The 25040-nt window shown below is 42.7% G+C and overlaps 1 protein-coding gene across 3 annotated transcripts; it reads right to left on the reverse strand.

Annotated features, from left to right (window-relative positions):
• Positions 1-5974: 5974 nt before the first annotated feature.
• On the reverse strand, positions 5975-23523 carry LOC123758674 (zinc finger protein 708-like). Of its 3 annotated transcripts, XM_069334362.1 has the most exons (4): positions 22226-23501; positions 18746-21165; positions 17272-17398; positions 16817-16895 (listed from the first exon to the last, which is right to left on the reverse strand). In XM_069334362.1, the coding sequence occupies exons 1-2, from the start codon at positions 22647-22649 to the stop codon at positions 20306-20308; spliced, it is 1284 nt and encodes a 427-aa protein (XP_069190463.1). In that variant the 5' UTR covers positions 22650-23501; the 3' UTR covers positions 16817-16895; positions 17272-17398; positions 18746-20305. The 3 variants fall into 3 exon arrangements, with proteins under 3 accessions (XP_069190461.1, XP_069190462.1, XP_069190463.1); XM_069334360.1 differs by having other exon boundaries at positions 5975-16895; positions 18746-23523; XM_069334361.1 differs by lacking the exons at positions 18746-21165; positions 22226-23501 and having other exon boundaries at positions 5975-16895; positions 17272-17427.
• Between the last annotated feature and the right edge of the window lie 1517 nt (positions 23524-25040).

Genomic DNA, 25040 nt, shown 5'->3' on the forward strand with positions numbered 1-25040 from the left:
TAAATCCCTTAAATCCTCCTTGACTATTGGAGCCATCTATAGATTTCCCAATGCTAACATAGCTTCATTCTCAGATAACCTAAGGAATCTTATTATAAACAACAATCTCAACAAAAACCACATCATTCTGGGAGGAGACTTCAATATTGACCTGGGTCAACAAAATTGCTCTCAAGTTGACTATTTCCTTAACAGCATGAACTCCTGTATGCTAATCCCCACAATCACCAAACCTACCCGAGTCACTCAAACATCAGCCACTACCTTGAATCACATATGGACAAACATAACAGCTCCCCTTGTATCTGGTATAATCTACTACAGAACAACTGACCACTATCCTACCTTTCTCATAGCAAACATGGACATAACACCTCCAAAATGCAAGAAACTTACATTCAGGTTACACAGTGAATCAGCTTTAGGCAATCTTACAAATGCACTTCACAATATTAACTGGGATTCTGAATTCAATAATACTCAGGATATAAATTCATTAGCCAACCTCTTCCTCTCCAAAACTCTAAGCCTCTACAACTTTTATTGTCCCCTTCTTACCAAGCAAGTAATTGACAAAAGATTAAACAATCCATGGCTCACAAGTGGCATTCTCAACTCAATCAACAAGAAACATGAATATGAAAAGAAACTTAGGATTGGCTTAGTTACAAAGGAAGTAGTTAAAAGGTACTCATCAATGTTTACCAGTATCATAAGAAACGCAAAACTTTCATATTATGTGAATAGATTCAATGAAGCAAAAGGCAACATGAAAAGCACATGGAAAACCATCTCTAGTATCCTAGGAACTAAACAACACTCACATAACCAAATAAAACTTTATAAGGATGGGTATACACCGTCAACTGATTTAGAAATGGCAAATGAATTTAATAGCTTCTTTTCATCGGTTGGTGCTAATCTTGCCAGAAAAATTCCAGACTCAGACACATATTAACATGCATCTCTCAGGCAGCTATCCAAACTATCTTCTCCTTTCACCAGTCAGCCCGACAGATGTTGTGTCTATCATACATTCTCTAAAAACCAAGGCAGGGAACACCAGTGAAATTTCGTCCATTGTATACAAGAGTGCCTCCCATGCCTTTGCGCCACCCATAGCTCTACTGTTCAACAAATCTATAAAGTGTCACACCTTCCCTGATATCCTTAAAAAAGCAAGAGTAACGCCAGTTCATAAAGGAGGTAATCCGGCAGACATAAATAATTATAAACCAATATCAAACCTACCCATACTATCAAAAATATTTGAAAAAATTATCTACAAACAGCTCTACTTCTATCTCATAAAATTCGACATTTTTAGCCCCTGTCAGTTTGGCTTCCACTCCCAAAAAGAGTACCAACGATGCAATTATTAGTCTCTGATATAATGTACTCAGCCCTTGACAAAAATGAGTTTCCGATTGGACTCTTCATTGACCTGAGAAAGGCCTTTGATACTGTTAATCACAATTACCTCTTTCGTAAACTCGATCATTATGGAATCCGAGGCCATGCACTGGACTATATCCAATCCTATCTTAGTGATAGACACCAATGTGTAGCCATAAATAATATAACCTCTCCCACTCTACCAATAACTGTTGGAGTGTCACAGGGCAGCATCTTGGGACCTCTCCTATTTCTTATATACATCAATGATCTGCCTAATGTCTCTAACATTCTGAAACCTATTTTGTTTGCTGATGATACTACCCTCATCTACTCTAACCCCAACCCACATACACTAAATAATGTTGTTAATAATGAACTAAAAAAAGTCCACTTATGGATGTTGTTACGGTGCCCTCTCCTATTTCTTCCGTTTGCCGGCTTAAAGAGTCATATCAGCTCTCCCTACTGATTCTCTGAGGTTCAGGGAGTCTAATGATATATGTGGCGACCAGACCGGCTGCCATTTAATGGAAGGAGGTTATATTATAAGTTGTAAATAAAGGAAAATTGGCGCCCTGTTATAAAATGAAACAGTATCCCCTACGGCAGATATGACCTTTTGGAAGGGAGACAAGCCGATCGCGGATTGGCCGACGTAGGTCGCGGGCGACAAATCAGGGCCCGCCATGACGTCACCGAGTGCCCCGGGCGGCGCCAACGTCAGAGTGGTACTGACCGTGGAAGCGACAGGACGCGCCTCGGTCTGCTCTCAAAGATTGGAGGCTCTGCAAGCCTTGTTCAGTGGATTGAGCTGGCCTGCGCAGCCTACCACAGTTATTGGAGACCCTGCGCTTCTGGGAAGCAAAAGAGGAACCAAGTTCAGTGAGCAGAGAAGGGCCCAAACTTGGAAAATAGTCGGCGACGACGCTGGGCGGCGCCGCTGGCTGGACGTTGAGGTCTGGAAGGTGGGCGAGCAAGCTAGCTGTGACTGGGGTCACATCCACTGAGAATCTTGGAAGGACGACACCGTGCCTAGGACAAGGAGCGACGCCCTGTGGGAGAGGCGAGTGTGGGGAAAAATAGTGATTAGCCCAGCGCCCATCGATGAACCAGGATTGGGGCAGCTGAATCTCAGGGATTGGAACGGCGACGACGCGAAGGCTTCACGACACCTGAGGACCTGTGGAACGCCCTGGATCGTCGAGGATCGACCCAAGGAAGCGTGGGAACCTCACACCATCGAGGGACAGGCGTCGTGAGCCAGGAGTGTAAGGTAGATCATTTTTCCCTCCCATTACCCCTTGTATGAGTAGGCTAGTTAGGCCACAATATTTACTCGTGTATGTGGCAGCAAGACTTTATTACTTTAATAGTAGAGTTGGCTGCAAGGCAGCTTGTGTCCAGGACTGTCAGAGAGGACAGTGTGTGTGGATGGCAGGACAGTGAAGAAGAGGTGCCGACGTGGTGAAGAGGCCCTCCTGTGAGAGTGTGAGACTCCGGTCTTCCTGCCCATTTGAAGGAGTGTTGGAGGTCGTGGAAGAAGAGGCTGACGATCTCCAGACTCATTATCCATATTCCATATTCATGTATTACTTGTGATTGTGTGTGTGCGTGTTCATGTAATTTGCATCAGTAAATCCACACATTTTATTACTGTGTTTGAGTGTGCCTCCATTTGTGATATTTCTCTATGAGCATACATTTCTGGCTACAAACAATATATGATACACCCACTGAACTGCATTGCTGGGGTGCAGATATAATAACCCAGCTGGCGACCTTGCTAAGAGGAAGATAGAGAAGACAGGCGGGAAAGGAGTTCCTGCAACCTTTTTTTGTCTGGCAGGCAAGACTCAGGGAGGTTATGGTTATAGGTAAGCCTGAGTCTTCCTTCATTCCCCCACGGGTCTAGGCCGGAACTGTTAACAGCAGTTTCCTCGTGGTTGACTGAAGGGCTTCCAGGGTGAATCAGTGGCACCCCTTTGTGGTGGAAGCAAAGACCTGCGGAGGTGGGCATTGTTGGTCCTATCTCGTGCGACCAAGGAGACTCCGGTGAATCCAGGGAGTCGGAGGGGCTGAGTATTTGGGCCCTTTGAGCCCCTAGCAGCCGAGTGTTAGCAGAGCCCCGGACCGCCCACCCCCACGTGACAATGTCAACCAACAAACTAACACTTAACATAGAAAAGACCTACTACATCTTATTTGGAAGCAAATCTACAAATGCAATTCAGCTTCAGATAGACAATGTAAACATTAGCAATAAAAATGATGGAAAGTTTCTCGGCCTATTCCTAGACAAGAGACTCAACTTCAGTACCCACATACAACACATAACTAAGAAAGTCTCTAAAACAGTTGGTATACTCTCCAAAATCAGATATTATGTACCTAACTCTGCTCTCATCTTTCTATATTATGCACTAATCTATCCCTATCTTAATTATGGTATCTGCGCATGGGGTTCAACCACTGTAAACCACCTCAAGTCCATCATCACCCAGCAAAAATCTGCTATCAGAATAATAACAAATTCTGCTTTCAGACAACACTCAGCCCCCTTGTTTAACTCTCTAAACATGCTAAACATAATCTCACTCCACAAATTCTCTTGTCTCAACTACATTTACAAAACCCTGTTCTTAAATGCAAATCCTGCTCTGAAACTCTCCCTGGACAGATGATGTAATAGGACCCATTATCACCACATCAGAAATAAATATCTCTTTGATATCCCCAGAGTCAAACTTAATCTGTGTAAACACTCTATGCAAATAAAGGGACCCAGTCTATGGAACTCACTCCCTATTGAATTGAAAAGCTGTCCAACTTTTGCGTCATTCAAAAACAATACTAAAAAAAACTAATTTCATCTTCATAGTTTTTTACCTTTTGCTTTAAAATTGCACTGTATCTATTGCTACCCAATCTCCTAATCTTTATGTACCCAGTCCGAACATCTTTACCATTGTGATCATTGCTGTCTTCTTATATGTGCTGTGAATCTGCTGTATGGTGTCTATTAATCTTGTTTAAATTACCAATCAAGCTGTCAATGTAATCAATCAGAGCTTTAATATACCAATGTGCTTTAATATACTTACTAACCTCTCTCATCTCATTTTTTTTCTTGCAATGTATTTGTTATCATTTTATTAATTCTGCTAGAATTTATCTACTTAAAATTATCTGTTAGATTAAGGACATGCCTGAAACGCTGCACGTACTAGTGGCTTTACAAGATTGTAAATACTATGCTATGTATTCTCACAAACCCAATGTACCTTCTTGTATATAAATAAATAAATAAATTAACTCGCTACATGGGCATTTGACGGTGGGGCGACATACGCCGTGCATGTAAGTGGGCCTTACATTCTCCGTGTACATGTGAGTGGGCCTCACATACACATTTCCCACTGGGCAAATATTGTAAATCAAAGGCAATGTTGATAACTAGGAACACTTCCAATGAAGGAATGACATGCATGCTTGGGATGTCATTTATCTAGGGGTGTGGTTGTTGTTGTTGCCAACTCATTGGAAACTGTGGTTGGAGGGGGTTTGCTTGGGTTTAAACTGTTAATAGAAGGGTTTAAACTGTTAATAGAAAATTAGTTTAGTTCTTTGCCTCAGATCTACAAGATTTTGTTGAAGCTCTTGGTGTACTATTGCTCTCAGACTGCTTATTGACAATCCAAGGGTATACTAAATTTTTCCCTTAAAGGCAGATTCTTTGGCTAAATCATCAGCTCTATCATGCATTTGAGCCCATATCATGCACGTATGAGCCCGTACCTTTTCAAGTGCAAGACGTTGATGGAAAGAGTACAATGTATGCCACTAGGCTAGTGCCAAAACTAAGAGGCATGAGTTATGAGTTAAGGCTGCGTGAACTGCACCTCACGTCGCTGGAAGACAGAAGAGCTCGGGAAGACATGATCACCACATACAAAATTCCATAATTTTTATTGCTAATGTTAACATTGTCTATCTGAAGTTGAATTGCTTCAACACTTTGCAGTCTCCGTGGTGTAGTGATAAGACACTCGCCTGGCGTTCCACGAGCACTATGTCATGGGTTCGTATCCTGGCCGAGGAGGATTTACTGGACGCAAATCCTTAACTGTAGTCATTTGTTTACCGCAACAGTAAAATGTGTACTTGGATGAAAAAACGATTCTTCGCGGCAGGGGATTATATTCCAGGGACTTGCCTGAAACGCTACGCATACTAGTGGCTGTACAAGAATGTAACAACTCTTGTATACATCTCAAAAAAAAAAAAAAAAATTTGGTTTGAGGATTTACTTCCAAATAAAATGTAGTTGGTCTTTTCTATGTTTAGTGCGAGTTTGTTGGTTTACATCTGTTATAAATTTACGAGCTGTTATGGGGGTCTAGAGTATTATGGAGAAGGGCCAGGAGTTAGAATCAAGATGTATCAGAGTTAGTGGCACAAATAGGCCTGGCCCCCAAGGAACATAGGTTCCTGTTTATGCTTTAAGGTTTTAGAACAGATCTGTCGTCTGGGATACAATCATCTGCGCCACTACAACAGGAGTAATGGATACACCTCAAAAACTAACTTATTTATTAAACCCTCTTAACAAACCCCCATATACATTAAATAACAATAACTACTTTACCACCCTATCTTACTTTAAAAGCCTTGGTCCACGTAGGCAGGATACAAGGTTTTACAATTAGGACAAGCTAGGGTAAAGTCTACTCGTGAAGAACTTGAAAGCTTGAGGCAGCTTGGGGTAGTGAGTACCACGTGGGACCCTATCACAACACAACACTTAGGGATACCCAAAACACTGGCTTATACTACACAATATCTACACAAGTCTTACAAGCCCAGCAGTTAGCACGGTTACACATGAAGGTACTTAACTTTATAGTTACAGGAACTTAAGGTAAGGGAAAGGGAGGAGGAGGAGGAGAATCAAGGCAGAGCCCCCACAGGGGGCTCTGCCTTGATTTATTGATCTGCCTTGATTAATCTGCTCTGTTTAACAGTCTATTTAACACAAGGGGAACACGCACAGGGGGACACAGGTGGAAACTGAGTGCCCAAATGAGCCACAGAGATATTAGAAAGAACTTTTTTAGTGTCAGAGTGGTTGACAAATGGAATGCATTAGGCAGTGATGTGGTGGAGGCTGACTCCATACACAGTTTCAAGTGTAGATATGATAGAGCCCAATAGGCTCAGGAATCTGTACACCTGTTGATTGACGGATGAGAGGCGGACCAAAGAGCCAGAGCTCAACCCCCGCAAACACAACTAGGTGAGTACAACTAGGTGAATACAGGAAGTTGTTGACACCACGCCGCCAGACCAGAGAAGGACCCAGTGTCCAGTTGCCGAGCTCCTGAGTTGTTGTTGTGGTTGTGGGGAAGAGCCCAATTGATTGTGCAGCCTATACACATTACAAATCTTTACCGACGTACAATACTGTTTACTTTACTCATTCTAAGGATAGTTAATAATTACTTCACCGTTATACTTAATCCACAACAAGCTCAAGAGTCTGAATGCTTTGTGTGAACAAGATTCGTCTTACGTCTGGCAAGGAAGATAGGAACGCGCATCAACAAGCGCATCAAATAATGTAAAGTAAATTATTTAGAGCTCAATTTGACCTCTGGTTTCCACTGAGGAACCCAGGGTCGTAACAACATCCATGAGTGAACTTTTTAACTTTGTTATTTACATTATTATTTAGTGCGTTTGGGTTGGGATCTGAGTAGATGAAGGTAGTATCGTCAGCACTTATCTTTACACTTACTGGAAGTATCTAAGAATCAACTGAAGTATCTTCACACTTGAGTTAAACTTTAGTAGCTATTTTCTGGACCATTCCTTAAGTTTCGGAGGCCAACGAAGATGGAATCCACATGAAATGGATTATGTTACCATCACCAATAATGTTGTGCTTTCTCTGTCTAGCTTCAGACACGGTCATGTTACAATTGTGTCTTAGAGAGTTAAGTAAGTATCAAAAGAAGGCACCAAACCGGGAAGGCTATGTAGCACCATCAAATGTGCGGAATAATCAGAGGGCGCTAAATATCACCAAGGATGCCAATACGAAAACAGAAACGCATAAGGCAAATGATATCAAAAGTATCCGAGTCACCAAGAATTCTATTGAGGGACAGGTGACCATGAGGGGCGGTCGGAAAGCAAGACACAAGCTCGTCCTGGAAGTCAGGACATTCAAGAAGGACATGCACGACCGTAAGAGGGGACAATGCAATTAGGACAATAAGGAGCAGGGCGGTGCTCCATCAAGTGACCATGGGTTAAGCGAGTATGGCCAATACGCAACCTTGCCAGAGCTGTTTCCCATCGCTGGTTACAGTGGTAGGACGACGGCCACGAGGACACACAACATTTAAGAGCATGTAGTTTGTTACCAGTAACAGACAACCAAGAAGCCTGCCAACGGGTAAGGATGGAGGAATGGATAGCTGGGTAAAAGTCAGAATATGGAATACCTTTACAAGAGATGGGACAAGAGCGGAGGCCTCCTCCGGAGCTTCCTTGGCGGCAGCATCCGCACGCTCATTTAAAGACACCAATATGGCTGGGAACCCAACAAAACTCAACCTATTTAAATTTACTGTGAACAAGAAACAGCCAATGCTGGATCTCGACAACTACTGGAGGAACTGGATTAAAGGACCCGAGAGCCATGAGGGCACTACGCGAGTCAACAACAACTACATAGGAAGACTGACAACGAGAAAACAGGAGACGAAGAGCATAGAGAATAGCATAAAGCTCCGCTGTAAAGATGCTAGTCTCCGGAAGTAAGTAATTATCAAAAGAAGGCACCACACCGGGAAGGCTATGTAGCACCATCAAATGTGTGGAATAATCAGAGGGCGCTAAATATCACCAAGGATGCCAATACGGGAACAAAAACGCATAAGGCGAACGATATCAAAAGTATCCGAGTCACCAAGAATTCCATTAAGGGACAGGCGACCGCAAGGGGCGGTTGGAAAGCAAGACACACGCTCGTCCTGGAAGTCAGGACATTCAAGAAGGACATGCACGACCGTAAGAGGGACAATGCAATTAGGACAATAAGGAGCAGGGCAGCGCTCCATCAAGTGACCATGGGTTAAGCGAGTATGGCCAATACGCAACCTCGCCAGAGCTGTTTCCCATTGCCGGTTACGGTGGCAGGAGGACGGCCACGAGGAAACACAACATTTAAGAGTACGAAGTTTGTTACCAGTAACAGACGGCCAGTAAAAGTTGGAATATGGAATACTTTTACGAGAGATGGGACAAGAGCAGACAGTTTCCTTGGCGGCAGCATCCGCACGCTCATTTAAAGGCACACCAATATGGCTGGGAACCCAACAAAACTCAACTGACTTAAATTTACTGTGAACAAGAAACGGCCAATGCTGGATCTCGACAACAACTGGATGAACCGGATTAAAGGACCTGAGAGCCATGAGGGCACTACGAGAGTCAACAACAACTAAAAAGGAAGACTGACAACGAGAAAGCAGGAGACGAAGAGCATAGAGAATAGCATAAAGCTCTGCTGTAAAGATGCTAGTCTCCGAAGGTAAGCGACACATATAAGTGCGATCAGGAAAAACAACAGAGTAGCCAATACCGTCCGCAGACTTAGACCCATCGGTGAAGACAGAAACGGAGCAGGAGTGAGAAGAAAAGTGCTCGAGGAAAAGGCGTTTTAGAACCGTAGGAGGGGTAAAAGCTTTAGTGATACGGGTCAAGGATGTACAAAACCGCGGAAGACGGACTCTCCATGGGGCCAAAGAAGGAACAACACGAGGAGAAACATCAGAAATACGAACGGAAAGAGAATCCTGTAGGCGAGATAACCGGACAGAAAGAGGGAGGTGGTGAAGAGGAACAGGAACCGCAGGAGGGGTAAAAGTTAAAGCACGACAGAGGCAAGAGGAAGGATGTTGCAAGGACCGCGCAAGATAGCGAAGACAGTAGCGATCACGGCGGTCCTGGAGAGACAGGAAGCCAGTGTCAACATACAAGCTAAGGATGGGAGTCGAACGAAAGGCACCAGAACTGAGGCGCAACCCAGTATGGTGCAAAGCATCAAGACGGCGAAGAGTAGAAGGAGAAGCAGACGAGTAAGCAGGGCAACCATAATCGAGCTTAGACAGGACGAGAGAGGAATGTAAAGCAAGGAGAGTGCGCCTATCTGCCCCCTAAGAAGTATGGGACAAGACCCGAAGGAGGGTAAGGGCCTTAGAGCACTCAACACAGAGGTAAGAAATATGGGGAGACCAAGACAAACGAGTGTCAAGGAATAACCCCAAAAGCTTCGCAGAATCTTTGTATTCAAGGGGATGACCATAAAGTGACAAAGAGGAACGAAGAACGACCCGTTTCCGCGTAAAAGTCATGGCACAAGTCTTAGAAGTAGAGAACTTGAAGCCATGATCGGTGGCCCAAGAGGACACGGCATCAATTGCAAGTTGAAGCCGGCGCTGAAGGAGAGGCGAATCATCACCCTGACAGCAAAGGGTAAGATCATCGACATAGAGAGCGGAGAAGACACCAAAACGAAGAGAGGAAAGAAGACCATTGAGGGCAACCAGAAAAATAGTAGTGCTCAGAACACTACCCTGGGGCACACCTTCGTATTGCCGAAAAGAGGCAGAGAGAGCGGTACCAAGGCGCACCCGAAAGGAACGACGAGAGGGGAAGCTGCGGAGAAAGAGAGGGAGATGACCACGAAGGCCAAAAGAATGAAGTTGAGATAGAATATGATATCGCCAAGTGGTGTCGTAAGCCTTTTCCAGGTCAAAAAGGACGGCAACAACGGAGGTCTTCGCAGCAAAAGCAGTACGAATATAGACCTCCAAGTTCACCAGGACATCTGTCGTGCTACGGCACTTGCGGAAACCAAATTGAGAAGGGGAGAGGTGGTGATGGTGTTCCAGGAACCACATCAGACGAACGTTAACCATACGTTCAAAGAGTTTGCAGACACAACTTGTGAGAGCAATAGGGCGAAAGTCCTTAGGGGAAGTACCCAGAGACCCTGGTTTGCGAACAGGGAGGACAACGGCATCGAGCCAGTCCTCAGGGACTGACGACAACTCCCAGATCCGATTATACAGACTCAGTAAATACTGAGACGTGCTCGGAGGGAGATGGCGAAGCATCTCATAATGGATACCATCGGAGCCCGCCGCCGTAGAACCGCAGAGGGCCAGGGCAGAACGAAGTTCAGAGAGAGAGAAGGGATCATTATAGGGAAGCTGAAGATGAGTGCAGAAATCTAAAGGACGAGACTCAAGGACAGGTTTACGAAGAAGGAAAGATTGGGGAAGATGAAGACCAGAGCTAACAGAAGAAAAGTGGGAACCCAGTTCGAAAGCGACCTGCAACGGGTCCGCCACAAGAGTATCATGGAGGTGAAGGACCGGTGAAACATCGGGAACGAACTTACCCGCTATCTTGCGGATACGCTTCCAGATCTGGGCCAGAGGGGTTTCGAACGTAATTGTTGAGACATAAGATGCCCAACATTCACGTTTAGCCGTACGGCTGGCCCTACGGGCCACCGCACTCGCTTTCCGAAAGAAAAGAAAAGAATCGGTCATCTGCCTACGGCGGTGCCTCTTCCAGGCTGCACGCTTACAGCGGACAGATCGAGCACAGTCCGCATTCCACCAGGGAACGCACTTCCGTGGACCCCGAGAGGAAGAGCGAGGAATAGAGCGGAGGGCAGCGTTGAAGACAGTGTCATGAAAAAGGAGGAGAGCGCGAGAGAGAGGCAGAAGGGAGAGGTCAGAGAGAGCAGCACTGAGGGTAAATAGGGTCCAGTCTGCCTTAGCAAACTGCCACCTAGGGAAAGAGAGGGAAGGGCAAAAAGAGAAAAAGGAAACAAGGATGGGGAAATGATCACTTCCATGGAGGTCATCAAGAACCTGCCACGTGAAATCTAAGTAAAGAGAAGAAGAGCAGAGAGAAAGATCAAGACAAGAAAGGGTGCGAGTCCGAGAGTCCAAATGAGTGGGCTCACCAGAATTCAGAAGAGACAGGGAAGAGAGGAGAAACGGCTCAAGGAGGCGACCCCGGGTATTCATCAGAACGTCACCCCAAAGAGAATGACGACAATTGAAGTCACCCAGCAGGAGCACAGGCTCCGGCAAGGAGTCTAGGAGGTGTTTGAAATCAGGAAGAGAGAGCGGGACACTCGGGGGGAGATAAATGGAACAAACTGTGTACCATTTCCCCACAAAGATACGAACAGCAGAACAATGGAGAGGCAAAGGAAAAAGTAAAGGAACAAAGGGAACATCAGCACGAATCAAGAGAGCAGAAGAATTAGAAGCCCCAGCAACGGCTGGGGGGGGGGGGGAGAGAAAGGAATAGCCACGAAAACGACCAGGACGAGCACCAAGCATCGGCTCCTGGAGACAGACACAAAGGGGCGAAAACCGCGAAATCAGAAGTTGGAGTTCGAGGAAATTGGCGTAATAACCTCGAACGTTCCATTGAAGAATGGACAACGACGAGAAGAGAAAGGACAAAAACAAAGAACAAGGAAGAAACAAAGGCGAAAGAGCAACAGAGCACGTTAAAGAATATCAGGGTCGGGATCAGGGTCAGCAAAGTCAGGGTTAGGGGGCATGGGTAAACTGAGCAAGGACGGAGGGAAGGAAACGGGAGAACAGATCAGAGGTGGGCGGGCGGGGTCCGGAGGAGAAGGAGGAAGAGGAGGAGACAACGGAGAGGAGCAGTCAAGGACAGCAGCAGGAAGAGGGGGAGTAGAAACAGGGGAGCGCACCCCAGCAAGAGCAGTAACCGAAAGGGAAGCAGGGGCCAAAGAAACCTCCATAGCAGGAACAGGGGGTGCAATCACTGAAACGGGAGGGGAAGGAGCAACAGAGCCAGAAGTAGGAGCTGAGGAAGAAAGCGAAGCCTTCTTACCCGCCGGGGAGGAGGAAGGAGAGGAGCCAGGCTTACGCTTCTGACTTAAAGAGACTGGTGTCCCAGCAACTACGTACCGGGCAACGGATTCTAGTGTCTCAACAGGAGAAGCTGAACGAGAGCACACACGACGGCCATTAGGAGAGCGATGGACATCCGCCTGCACCGACAGGCGGCGGGGAGTGCCGATAGATGGAGGAAGAGGATGGGAAGGAGGATCGGAGGGGGACGAGGAAGAAGACACAGGAGACATGACAGACCGGGTAGAAAGAAGGGGAACCCCAGACAGAAGACCAGGAGGGGGACCCCTCGGGACAGAACACAAAGGAACAGAGGAGGGGGCAGTGGGCGTATCAGGGTCCAAGGCCCGGAAACGGGTGTGAGTCTGAGGAAGGGGGGAAGGACGAGGAGAGGAAGAGCGCAACACGCGAACATAAGAGATGTTAGTATAAGGCGGGAGCCGGCAAACCTGGCGCCTCGCCTCAGGAAAAGATAAACGCTCCCGGTGCTTCAGGTTGAGGACGGCTGCCTCAAGCTTGTAATGGACACAGGCATGGGAGAAGGTAGGATGGGCCTCACCGCAGTTGAGGCAGCGAGCTTGGGGAGAAGTGCACTCCGACTTAGAGTGACCTTCACCCCCACACAAAGGAGAGAGAGAGAGTCCCAGAGCAGCGAAGGGCACCATGCCCAAACCTCCAGCACTTGTTACAAAGTCGAGGAGAAGGAATATACTCCTGGACAGAGCACCTAGCACCAGCAAGAATGACCGAGGATGGAGGGTCCTACCATCAAAGGTGATCTTCACAACGCGAAGGGGTTGACGGCGACGACCACGAGGGGGACGAGTAAACGAATCAACCTGGAGGACAGAATGGCCTTGGGCATCAAGGATATGCCGAATATCATCGTGGCAATCCTGCAGATTCCGAACACCGGTTGCAACATGGGGTGGGAGGAGAATAGTGCCAACACTGGCATTCATCTGAACGTTCTGGGAGACCCGAACAGGGATCTCGCCAAGGCAAGATAAGGCAGCCAAGCGGGAAGCTGCATCCTGAGAAGGAGCAGCAACGACACGTGTACAGAGACGAGTGGGGTTGAAAGTAACAGACGCATCCACGGAATCTACAAGATGCCGATGGAGGGAGAAATCGTCAGGAGGCGCAGAATCAAGAGGGAGGAGATCAAAGTATTTGGCCCATGAAGCAGGACCAAACAAGGCCCGATACGCATCAGCACGGGAAGGAATCGAGCGAGTGCGGCTGGGGCGCGAACGGCATTGAGAACCCCTAGAGAGAGAGGGGTCAAAAGGCGCAGTAGTCACAACGAGAGACTTAGCCGCACCAGGGGACGAAGTGGTCACCACCGGGGGCTGGAGGCTCGATCCAACCACAGAGGAGGGAGGGGAGCTGGGGGAAGAAGTCAGGACGGTCAAAGGAGGAGCAAGGTCGGGGCCCAACGCAGCGGGAGCTACAGAGCCTGGTCTTCCAATACAGGCCGACTCGGGGGCTTGGTCGCCCACCCCACGAGCCCGAGAAGGTACACCGGAAACATTCAATGACATAGAAACGAAGAGAAAAATTCATCCACGAATGTGCCCCCATACCCACCATGGAGCCACAATTAGAGGCAGGACACCCAGCAAGAAGCTATCACCGATCATGCCGGGGCCCCCTAGGGGTGCGTCGTGAGTATACGCCCCACAAACGCCACCTTAAGAACCGTCAGTCTGTCGAGATCGGGTTCAGTGACGAAAGGGGGGAGTGACAATAAAAGGTTCCCCTCGCTCGAGACGTTGGGTACTACAGTTCTACGGGTACAAGAGTATGCCTCCTCAAGCACCCGGGCGTCAAAATAGAAGAAGTCCAAAGGAATAACCAAAACAAGCAAAAGGTCAACAGGAAACGACAAGCAGATAGAAGAGGGGGGAGAAAAACGAAACATAAGGAAAAGGAAAAGCGATCCGGCACAATTAGAGAAGACAGCAGCAGGAGTGCAAGGCCACAAAAGGACAGAGGACTGTCCCACGGAGACCTTCATTCAAGCACTAGGGTATTACAGTGAGTATTTCCATTATTATTATTGTTATTATTAACAGGAGGATGGGGGGGAGGGTATTGGTTCACATGTCCACATTCCAATGCCCCCTTCCCAAGGCTGGGAGTGCGGGGCCGTACAATAAACTACCCACCTCCGGCGGCAGCTTATCGAAGGCGGAAGTGTAGCTTAGGCTGTTTGTCATGATAATTAGTGATGGCTCTTATTTTGATTATGGGTTCGTAATCCAGTTAAGCATTTATTCTTAATTTATATTACAATGCTGGTAAAATACATTTCTTGATGATGGGTATGGAGTGCAAATGAACTCATTGTGTATCCTATACTCACAGGATGAGTATAGGGTACACAATGAACTACCACTCACATGATGGGTATGGGTTGCATAAGAAGCTATCACGCAGAGGATGAGTATGGAGAGCAAAGTAAACAAAGATTCACACGATGAGAAAGGGTTGCACAATATCCTATGACTCACAGGATGAGGTACAATAAACTACAGGTCACAGGATAAGTATGGGTTGCACAATAAATTGCCACACAGAGGATGAGTATGGGGGTGCACAAACTACTGGTAACAGGATGAGTATGGGTTGCACAATAAATTACCACACAGAGGATGAGTATGGAGTGCACGTAAATAAAGACTCACAGGATGAGTATGGGGTGCACAATAAATTACCACACAGAGGATGAATATGGGGTTATCTTGAGATGATTTCAGGGCTTTTTAAGTGTCCCCGCGGCCCGGTCCTCGACCAGGCCTCCACCCCCCAGAAAGCAGCCCGTGACAGCTGACTAACACTCAGGTACCTAATTTACTGCTAGGTAACAGGGGCATAGGGTGAAAGAAACTCTGCCCATTGTTTCTCGCCGGAGGCTGGGATCGAACCCAGGACCACAGGATCACAAGTCCCGCGTGCTGTCCGCTCGGCCGACCGGCTCCCCCTTGCACATAAATAAAGACTCACAGGATAAGTATGGGGTGCACAATAAATTACCACACAGAGGATGAGTATGGGGTGCACGTAAATAAAGACTCATAGGATGAGTATGGGGTACACAAACTACTACTCACAGGACGAGTATGATATTCGTGCTCTATATCAGGGTAACTAAAATACACTTGTTTCCAAAATAAACACTTTAATGACAAATATCTGCAAATATATTTTATGTTTACAATTTTCTGATGAAATAGAACATAACATATATATATATAGGGGGTCAAACGTATCTCTCTGAATTACATAATTTTTTGGAATTGTGAAGCCTGTATTGCCCGCCTGGCAGGTGTTTATGCTGACATATAGACCTTTAATGTTACTTTGCATATATGCAAATGAATTACACAATTGATTGGCTTGTTTGCAGGCCTTCACACTCCCTGAGGTAGCCATCACGTAACTTTAAAAAAGCATATATCTTCACTTTCACTTCAGTAATATTTATGCTAAAGTATTAACATGCAGCTTATATTTCTATCTTTATTATGACATGGAAAACTTCGTTTATTACAATGTCTAGATTAAATTAACATTGATCTTCGAAAGATCATAGTTCCCATCGATAGGGAAAGCGTCGGCCAAGAAACCTTGTTTAAAATATGAATGTTCTTCCTCTCTAATAAGATATAATCTCTGTGATGGATTCACAAAAACTATTTTATCTCTGCCTTTCTGATAACATATACAAATGTAAGTTTTATTTGTGAATCTCTATTAATTAAGCAATATATCTTGCACCAAGTGAAGTCTATATCTTGCACCAAGTGAAGCAGTGAAGCCACTATATAGTAAGCTTCAGTGTTCAATGAACGAAAAGGACACGAGTAGTTTAAGTAGTGAACACAAACGAATACCGTTAGTATCTATATAACAAAATTATTGTCCTGTGGAATTGAATTAACTTCCAGACACATTATTTTGAATAAATATTAAATGTTTTGTAGCTATTTATGAAAGATATTACAAATACCCATTCTACTTGTTAATATCATTAATTAAATTTGCGACAATTTGAGCAAAGAAGTGCGACGACTGGATCACTATGGCGTCACCTGCTACATATTTACTTCTAATTTGGATATGAAATTACATTATTTCAGCGTAAAAATAGGTTTGATCAAGTTCTACGTGCAGCACCAACATTACAGTAAGTAAATATACCATATTTCTTCATTACTTACGTAATGTTAGGAGGATTTGGGTACATTTGGGTAATTCTACGGACCAATCTGTCCAGGGTCGGAGCTCGGCTATTATAAAAGTACACGTATCTTCGCTTTGAATTTAAATATGCCCATAGTAAGGCATTTAAAATGAAGCTTATATTTTCATCTTTCTTGCGACATATAAAATTCTTACGTTTATTAAGGGGTTGTCTAGATGGAAATTGAAAGTTGTTGTAGGGCATTGAAAATTTATTATCCTGATACATGTGAAAGGTGCTGCAACTGGGCCAAGTTTCAGCATCGCAGCCTAAATAGAGGGAGAAAAAAAATAACGTTTTTTTTAGACAATTTTTCAACAATGTTCAAATCGTTTCACAGCCCACAATTGTGAACCGAAATCAGTTCTACGACACTTAGCTATGACCTTACTATATAATAAAGATTTGTCTGGTAGATTTTTATCCCAGATGTATTTAGTGCAATAACACAGATTTTGTAAATTTCAAAAAATCCTATGCAACAATATAATATTTATAAATATTTATAAAATCAATAAATCTACGTAGAAAGAAAAGCCACCACTATGTTTTAGAGGCATAAACTCTACATATAATGTGCAAGTTTCATGTAAATTGAATAATAAATAAAGTCTGTGAAATCAGATAAAATTGTAAAATATTTACCTGCACAAACGAAGGTCAAAGTTCAGCCACCTTTAGCTGAGGTTAATGTTGACCAATATCATTCAAAATTTACACCCTTGTAGATAGGCATGGGTTCAGTAAGGTGTGCAAGTTCCATGCAGATCGCCTGATAAATAAAAAAAAAAAAAATATATTTATATATATATAAATATATATATATATATATATATATATATATATATATATATATATATATATATAATATATATATATATATAAAATATATATATATATATATAAAATATATATATATATATATAATATATATATATATATATATATATAATATATATATATATATATATATGCAGAATAACCACATATGAAAAATAGAAAATGCTTAACGCGTTTTTGGCTAATTCGCCTTCATCAGAGCAAAGTAGAATGAAGATAAGTTTGCTGATCAGACCTTTATATCCGCCTGGGCAGATCACCTGACCACCAAAAATAAGTGGAGGAAAGGAATTATAAGAAAGAAGGTAACTGCAGAAGGCCTATTGGCCCATACAAGGCAGCTCCTTTTAATATCTCCAAGTGCCATACGTGTTTAAATGATTGCTATATTGTTTTGACGTGCTATATTGAGGCTTAAATAGGGATCCAACTTGTACATACCGGGGCTCACATTAAGGCTGTTGTTACAATGTTTGATCAGAGCAGACTCGATCACGTTTCGTTCAACAAAATCCTTACTTTTAACAATACATTTTGCCCCTGTGAAGTCGATAGAATGATTACAGAAAGTTTTCCAGTTTATGTAATCATTCTATCGACTTCACAGGGGCAAAATGTATTGTTAAAAGTAAGGATTTTGTTGAACGAAACGTGATCGAGTCTGCTCTGATCAAACATTGTAACAACAGCCTTAATGTGAGCCCCGGTATGTACAAGTTGGATCCCTATTTAAGCCTCAATATAGCACGTCAAAACAATATAGCAATCATTTAAACACGTATGGCACTTGGAGATATTAAAAGGAGCTGCCTTGTATGGGCCAATAGGCCTTCTGCAGTTACCTTCTTTCTTATAATTCCTTTCCTCCACTTATTTTTGGTGGTCAGGTGATCTGCCCAGGCGGATATAAAGGTCTGATCAGCAAACTTATCTTCATTCTACTTTGCTCTGATGAAGGCGAATTAGCCGAAAACGCGTTAAGCATTTTCTATTTTTCATATGTGGTTATTCTGCATACTTGGATCAGTGTTTTTGTGATCATTGTTGCATATATATATATATATATATATATATATATATATATATATATATATATATATATATATATATATATATATATATATATATATATATATATATATAAAATATAATATATATAAAAATATAAATATATATATAAATATATATATAAATATATATATATATATATTTGCCACCAGTTTTATATGTACAAATATTTATGAAGTAATATCACAATATAACACTAAAACATACTAACCTAATTGGTCAGAAATATGGGTCCTCAAGGTGGCACTGGAGTGGCACTAGTAGGCACCTGCGCCATAGCCGGGGTCAGCTCCCTCAGGGGCCTTTCTTGGTTTCGTTGTGCGTCTCGTTGGTCTCTGCATATCCTTGTCCTTTTTGTTCTGGAGTAGCAGGTGGAACGTCTGGAGTAGCAGGTGGAACGTCTGGAGTAGCAGGTGGAACGTCTGGAGTAGTAGGTGGAATGTCTGGAGTAGCAGGTGGAAGACCTGGAGTAGCAGGTGGAAGACCTGGAGTAGCAGGTGGAACATCTGGAGTAGCAGGTGGAACATCTGGAGTAGCAGGTGCAAGACCTGGAGTAGAGGGTGGAGAATGTGCGGTGGCAGAGGGTGGGATTGTGGGGGGGGGGGGGGTAGCGGGCTGCGACAACTTCCTCACACTCGTGGCTGAGAGGCCTCCTCGATCTTCACTCGTCAAAGTGCATAATCCACGGCTTCTAGTCAGCTCGCACCTTCTACGGGCAGCTAGCATGCTTTTAGCTTTCATAGTTTTCCTCGTCTTCGTTTTGTACGTCATTTTGCAGTAAAAATAGCACAAATACTGATAATTCTGGGAGATATTGTGAGCTCGCGTCCACGATCGGGGGGCCTCGTAGCCTGGTGGATAGCGCGCAGGACTCTTAATTCTGTGGCGCGGGTTCGATTCCCGCACGAGGCAGAAACAAATGGGCAAAAGTTTCTTTCACCCTGAATGCCCCTGTTACCTAGCAGTAAATAGGTACCTGGGTGTTAGTCAGCTGTCATGGGCTGCTTCCTGGGGGTGGGGGCCTGGTCGAGGACCAGGCCGCGGGGACACTAAAAAGCCCCGAAATCATCTCAAGATAACCTCAAGATAGATCCACCAGCTGAGGGACACAAAGAGTGACTGTTAGCCAGCAATCCCACCCCCTCTCTCACACGAGACTGTTGCCAATGAGCGAGTTTATATTTGTTTTATGCATAACACGTTATTTTCAACGCTATTACGAAATATTAGACTTCTACAACGTAAGACGCAATACCCCACGGTGCACCCAGGCCGCGAGAACCGGAATGGGGAAACTTGCAGAGGGAAATTTGACTCTAATTACGTTATTTTTCAAGATAACATAAAACGGTTTGCACCACAGTGTTGCCAGAACGTTGTAGTATTTTTCAGAATTTTTCGTAACTTTTCAAAATTTTTCGGATTTGAATCTAGATGACCCCTGATGGAATCTGCGTGAAATAGGCATTGTTCTGATATGAATGCTGCGGGTTTCGAGTTCGGTGAATGATGAAAATGCCACTTTTATACAAGGACAAATATCTTTGGTTTTACTTAAAATATTTGTCAGGTAGAGGTTTTACATATACATCGCACTTCTGTCTTTCTTCTGACTAATAAATAATTTTGGTTTATTAATAAGTTATCAAGATGTTTTCAACAATATTCTTTTGGATTTCGTCTACTCCAACATGGGTGACCATTTTGAAAACGCGACACATGGATTAACCCATCCCATAGTTGGGTCAGTTTCCATAATGGTTCGGAACAATTAGACGGACTCCTCATGAGGTTTGTGACCCGAGTGCACTAACATGTGACGCTTCATATTTGCAAGATGACTAAATCTCCTCCCACACTCTAGACACTCATGAGGTTTGTAACCTGAGTGTACCAACATGTGACGCTTCATACTTCCAAGATGACTGAATCTCCTCCCACACTCTGGACACTCATGAGGTTTATGACCCGAGTGCACCAACATGTGATGCTTCATATATCCAAGACTGAATCTCCTCCCACACTCTGGATACTCATGAGGTTTATGACCCGAATGCACTACCATGTGATGCTTCATACTTCCAAGATGACTGAATCTCCTCCCACACTCTGGACACTCATGAAGTTCATGACCTGAATGAACTAACAAATGACCTATTAGAGTTTTACGTTCTTTATATTTTTTGCCACACTCAGCACATTCAAAAGTTTTTTTATCCATATGCACTATCCTGTGTGTCTTCATATTTCCAAGGTGACTGAATCTCTTCCCACACTCTGGACACTCATGAGGTTTGTCACCTGAATGCACTAGTATGTGATATATTATATCCTTACGTCTTTTCATTTTTTTGCCACAGTCAGCACATTCAAAAGGTTTTTTATCCGTATGCACTATCCTGTGTTTCTTCATATTTCCAAGGTGATTGAATCTCTTCCCACACTCTGGACACTCATGAGGTTTGTCACCTGAATGCACTAATATGTGATGTATTATATTATCACGTCTTTTAAATTTTTTGCCACACTCAGCACATTCAAAAGGTTTTTTATCCGTATGCACTATCCTGTGTTTCTTCATATTTCCAAGGTGACTGAATCTCTTCCCACACTCTGGACACTCATAAGGTTTGTCACTTTGGATTAGGGCATGGCTATACCAAAGGAAACAGAGAGTTAGTATAAATGGAATCAAGTCAGAGTGGGAAAATGTTGTAAGTGGAGTGCCTCAAGGCTCTGTCCTCGGACCTCTGTTGTTTATAATATATATAAATGATTTAGATTCAGGTTTGAGTAGCAACATTTGCAAATTTGCCGATGATACGAAAATCGGTAGGGAAATTAATTCGGAGGAGGACTCACTATCACTTCAAGTTGATCTAGATAGGGTTTTGAAATGGTCAAAGGATTGGCAGATGCAGTTTAATGCTGATAAATGTAAAGTTCTGAGGTTAGGTAATGATGATAGAGTTACAAGATACGAGCTAGATGGTGTTGTGATTGCGAAGTCGGATTGCGAAAGGGATCTGGGAGTTATGATTAGTAAGAATTTAAAACAAAAGGATCAATGCATAAATGTTCGTAATAAGGCAAATCGGACACTTGGATTTATTAATCGCAGCGTTAGTAACAAGACACCTGGTGTGGTTCTCAAGCTATATCTTGCTCTAGTTAGGCCCCATTTAGATTATGCAGTTCAGTTTTGGTCGCCATATTATAGAATGGATATAAATTCACTTGAACGTGTCCAGCGTAGGATGACTAAGTTAATTCCCCAAATTAGAAATCTTTCATATGAAGAAAGATTAACAAAGCTTAAGTTGCATTCACTGGAAAGGCGAAGAGTTAGGGGTGACATGATAGAGGTTTACAAGTGGATGAATGGACATAACCGGGGGGATATTAATAGGGTATTAAAAGTATCAACACAGGACAGAACACGAAACAATGGATATAAATTGGATAAGTTTAGATTTAGGAAAGACTTGGGTAAATACTGGTTCAGTAACAGGGTTGTTGATTTGTGGAACCAATTGCCGCGTAACATTGTGGAGGTGGGGTCCCTCGATTGTTTCAAGCACGGGTTGGACAAGTATATGAGTGGGATTGGGTGGTTATAGAATAGGAGCTGCCTCGTATGGGCCAATAGGCCTTCTGCAGTTACCTTTGTTCTTATGTTCTTATGTTCTTATGTCACCTGCATGCACTAATATGTGATGTATTAAATTATCACGTGTTTTATATTTTTTGCCACACTCAGCACATTCAAAAGGTTTTTTATCCGTATGCACTATTCTGTGTTTCTTCATATATCCAAGCCTACTGAATCTCTTCCCACACTCTGGACACTCATGAGGTTCATGACCTGAATGAACTAACACATGACCTATTAGAGTTGTACGTGTTTTATATTTTTTGCCACACTCAGCACATTCAAAAGGTTTTTTATCCGTATGCACCATCCTGTGTCTCTTCATATATCCAAGAACACTGAATCTCTTCCCACACTCTGGACACTCATGAGGTTTATGAGCTGAATGCACTAACATGTGAGTCTTCATATTTCTAAGGCGACTGAATATCTTCCCACACTGAGGGCATTGGTGAGTCTTCATCTTTATGATAGCTGCAGTTTGTGTGAATTTTCTTCTCCTGATGATGGTTAACCGTCAACGTTGACGGTTAGGCACGACTTGAGTGTTGTTTAAGTTAGACTTGATGTGGGCACTTGGCGGTCAATGGTGGTGCTTCTTCTTTATGATAGATGCAGTTTGTGTGAAGGTTTTATGCTCCTGCCTGTTTACTGCCGACAAAATGGCGCCCGAGTCCCGACGCTCATATAAGCGTTCCAATGTTTCTTCCATATATCTTATTTTTCCTTCTTCATATATTTGGCTTGTAACTGGATTTCTTTATTGTTCGGCATTAATTTTGCTCATCTTCTCCAATGAAACACTGTACTTGTAACTCTCTCTTATTCATAATACCATACGATTATATACTTTTTGAAGGAATCAGTTCTCTCCAGGTGGATGGGATACAAGTATTATCGTACACAAGACGATTGCCCTGCGGATTTTGGAACCTATTCAAATTCAAATTCAAATGTTTATTTAGGTAAAATACATACATACAAGGGGTGATACAAAAATTGATGAATTTATAGATAGAGCTAGTACATACAATGTCTAAAGCCATTATTACCCAAAGCGTTTCGGGCAGGAAAAACACTAAAGACTAAAACTTAATACTAATTGAGATTAGAGTATAAAATGTGTTGAGAAAATATAAAAATAAAAAATGGCAGAAAAAAGCTGTGTGTGTGTAAACTAAAGTCTTTGAAAATATAATAAGTTTTACGAAACGCGCTCAAGTGTCGCGTCAGACTAGAAATAAAAATGAATTTTGGAGAATTGATTTTTCAGTTACCATCAACAGTGAAAAAAATATAAGAAACATTGAGAAAATTCGTGTTAGAATTATTAATCTTACTTTTTCGGTCATATTTAATAATATATGTCTACAGGAAAGACTGCTACCAAAAAATATATATATATAATATATATATATATATATATATATATATATATATATATATATATATATATATATATATATATATATATATATATATATAATATATATATATATATAATATATATATATATATATATATATATATATATATATATATATATATATATATATATATATATATAATATATATATATATATAATATATATATATATATATATATATATATATATATATATATATATATATATATATATATATATAAATATATATATATATTATATAAATATATATATATATATATATATATATATATATATATATATATATATATATATATATATATATATATATATATATATATATATATATATTATATAAATATATATATATATATATATATATATATATATATATATATATATATATATATATATATATATATATTATATAAATATATATATATATATATATATATATATATATATATATATATATATATTATATAAATATATATATATATATATATATATATATATATATAGGGGGGTACCACCACTGGTGTAATTATAGGGACCCACAGCCTCAGAGAAGGGAACACAGAGCACTCAGGGAAAAACTTGACATTTAACTCTGAATACGAAAGAGTGTTCACTTCTCCTACCACCCCCTTTTTTTTTTATTATGATGTACACTTTATTATGCAAGGTTATACAGTTACATATCTGATTTTATACAAAAAATGAACATTAAGAGGACACAAGAAAAAGTTCGCTTCCTAGAGGCTGTAGATTTCCTCGAACTCCTCCGACGCCGGGCAGGAACCGAGGATGCAGCGGGCATTTCCCCTCTGGATCGCGACACTGAGGCGCTGAAAGAGAAAACTTGCTGCTCTAGGGTCTCTTGTGGTGTCAATGAGCTTGGAACCAAGATCCTTAAGAAACCTTCTTGCACTCTCACCCCATGGGCCTAGGGTCTCAGACCCTATTGGAACGAAATTGTACCTTTGATCTAATTGCCTGTACTTGACTGACTTTTGTTTTTCTCTGTGTGTCGCTGCGGCTCCTGCCGTGCCGGCAGAGAGGGTGATGTATGTCGTTGCCAGGGTGGATACGCAAGTATAGTCCCATGCTAACTGCCTGCCACCCTTCCACGGACGCAGTGTGATTCCGTCTGGTCGGCCGGCAAAGCTAACAGAGTCACGGTTCAGTAGGTTGCGGGGCTCTCTCTCCGCTGGACACTGAGCAGAGGCAAGGCTTCTTTTAATGATGTCGTTGACTTCGTCGTGTCTAGTGTGCCAACCACCCGATTTTCCACAGTGCAGGCCATGCAATCCATATTCGTCAGCATCTGCCTCGCCGCAAATACACCTGTGAACAGTGTGGATAGGGGCAGCAAGGCGGAGAGCGACTGCAATACGGAGCTCCTGCGGATCAAGACGTGTGCCTGTCGCAGACATAGGGACTGCCAG

Source organism: Procambarus clarkii, chromosome 31 (assembly GCF_040958095.1).
Source record: "Procambarus clarkii isolate CNS0578487 chromosome 31, FALCON_Pclarkii_2.0, whole genome shotgun sequence".
In the NCBI taxonomy this organism is placed as follows: Eukaryota; Metazoa; Arthropoda; class Malacostraca; order Decapoda; family Cambaridae; genus Procambarus; species Procambarus clarkii.

What these genes read in the sequence shown, in the direction of transcription:
- LOC123758674 (XM_069334360.1), bottom strand. Translation starts at nt 13,921, where the DNA reads ATGTCATTGAATGTTTCCGGTGTACCTTCTCGGGCTCGTGGGGTGGGC.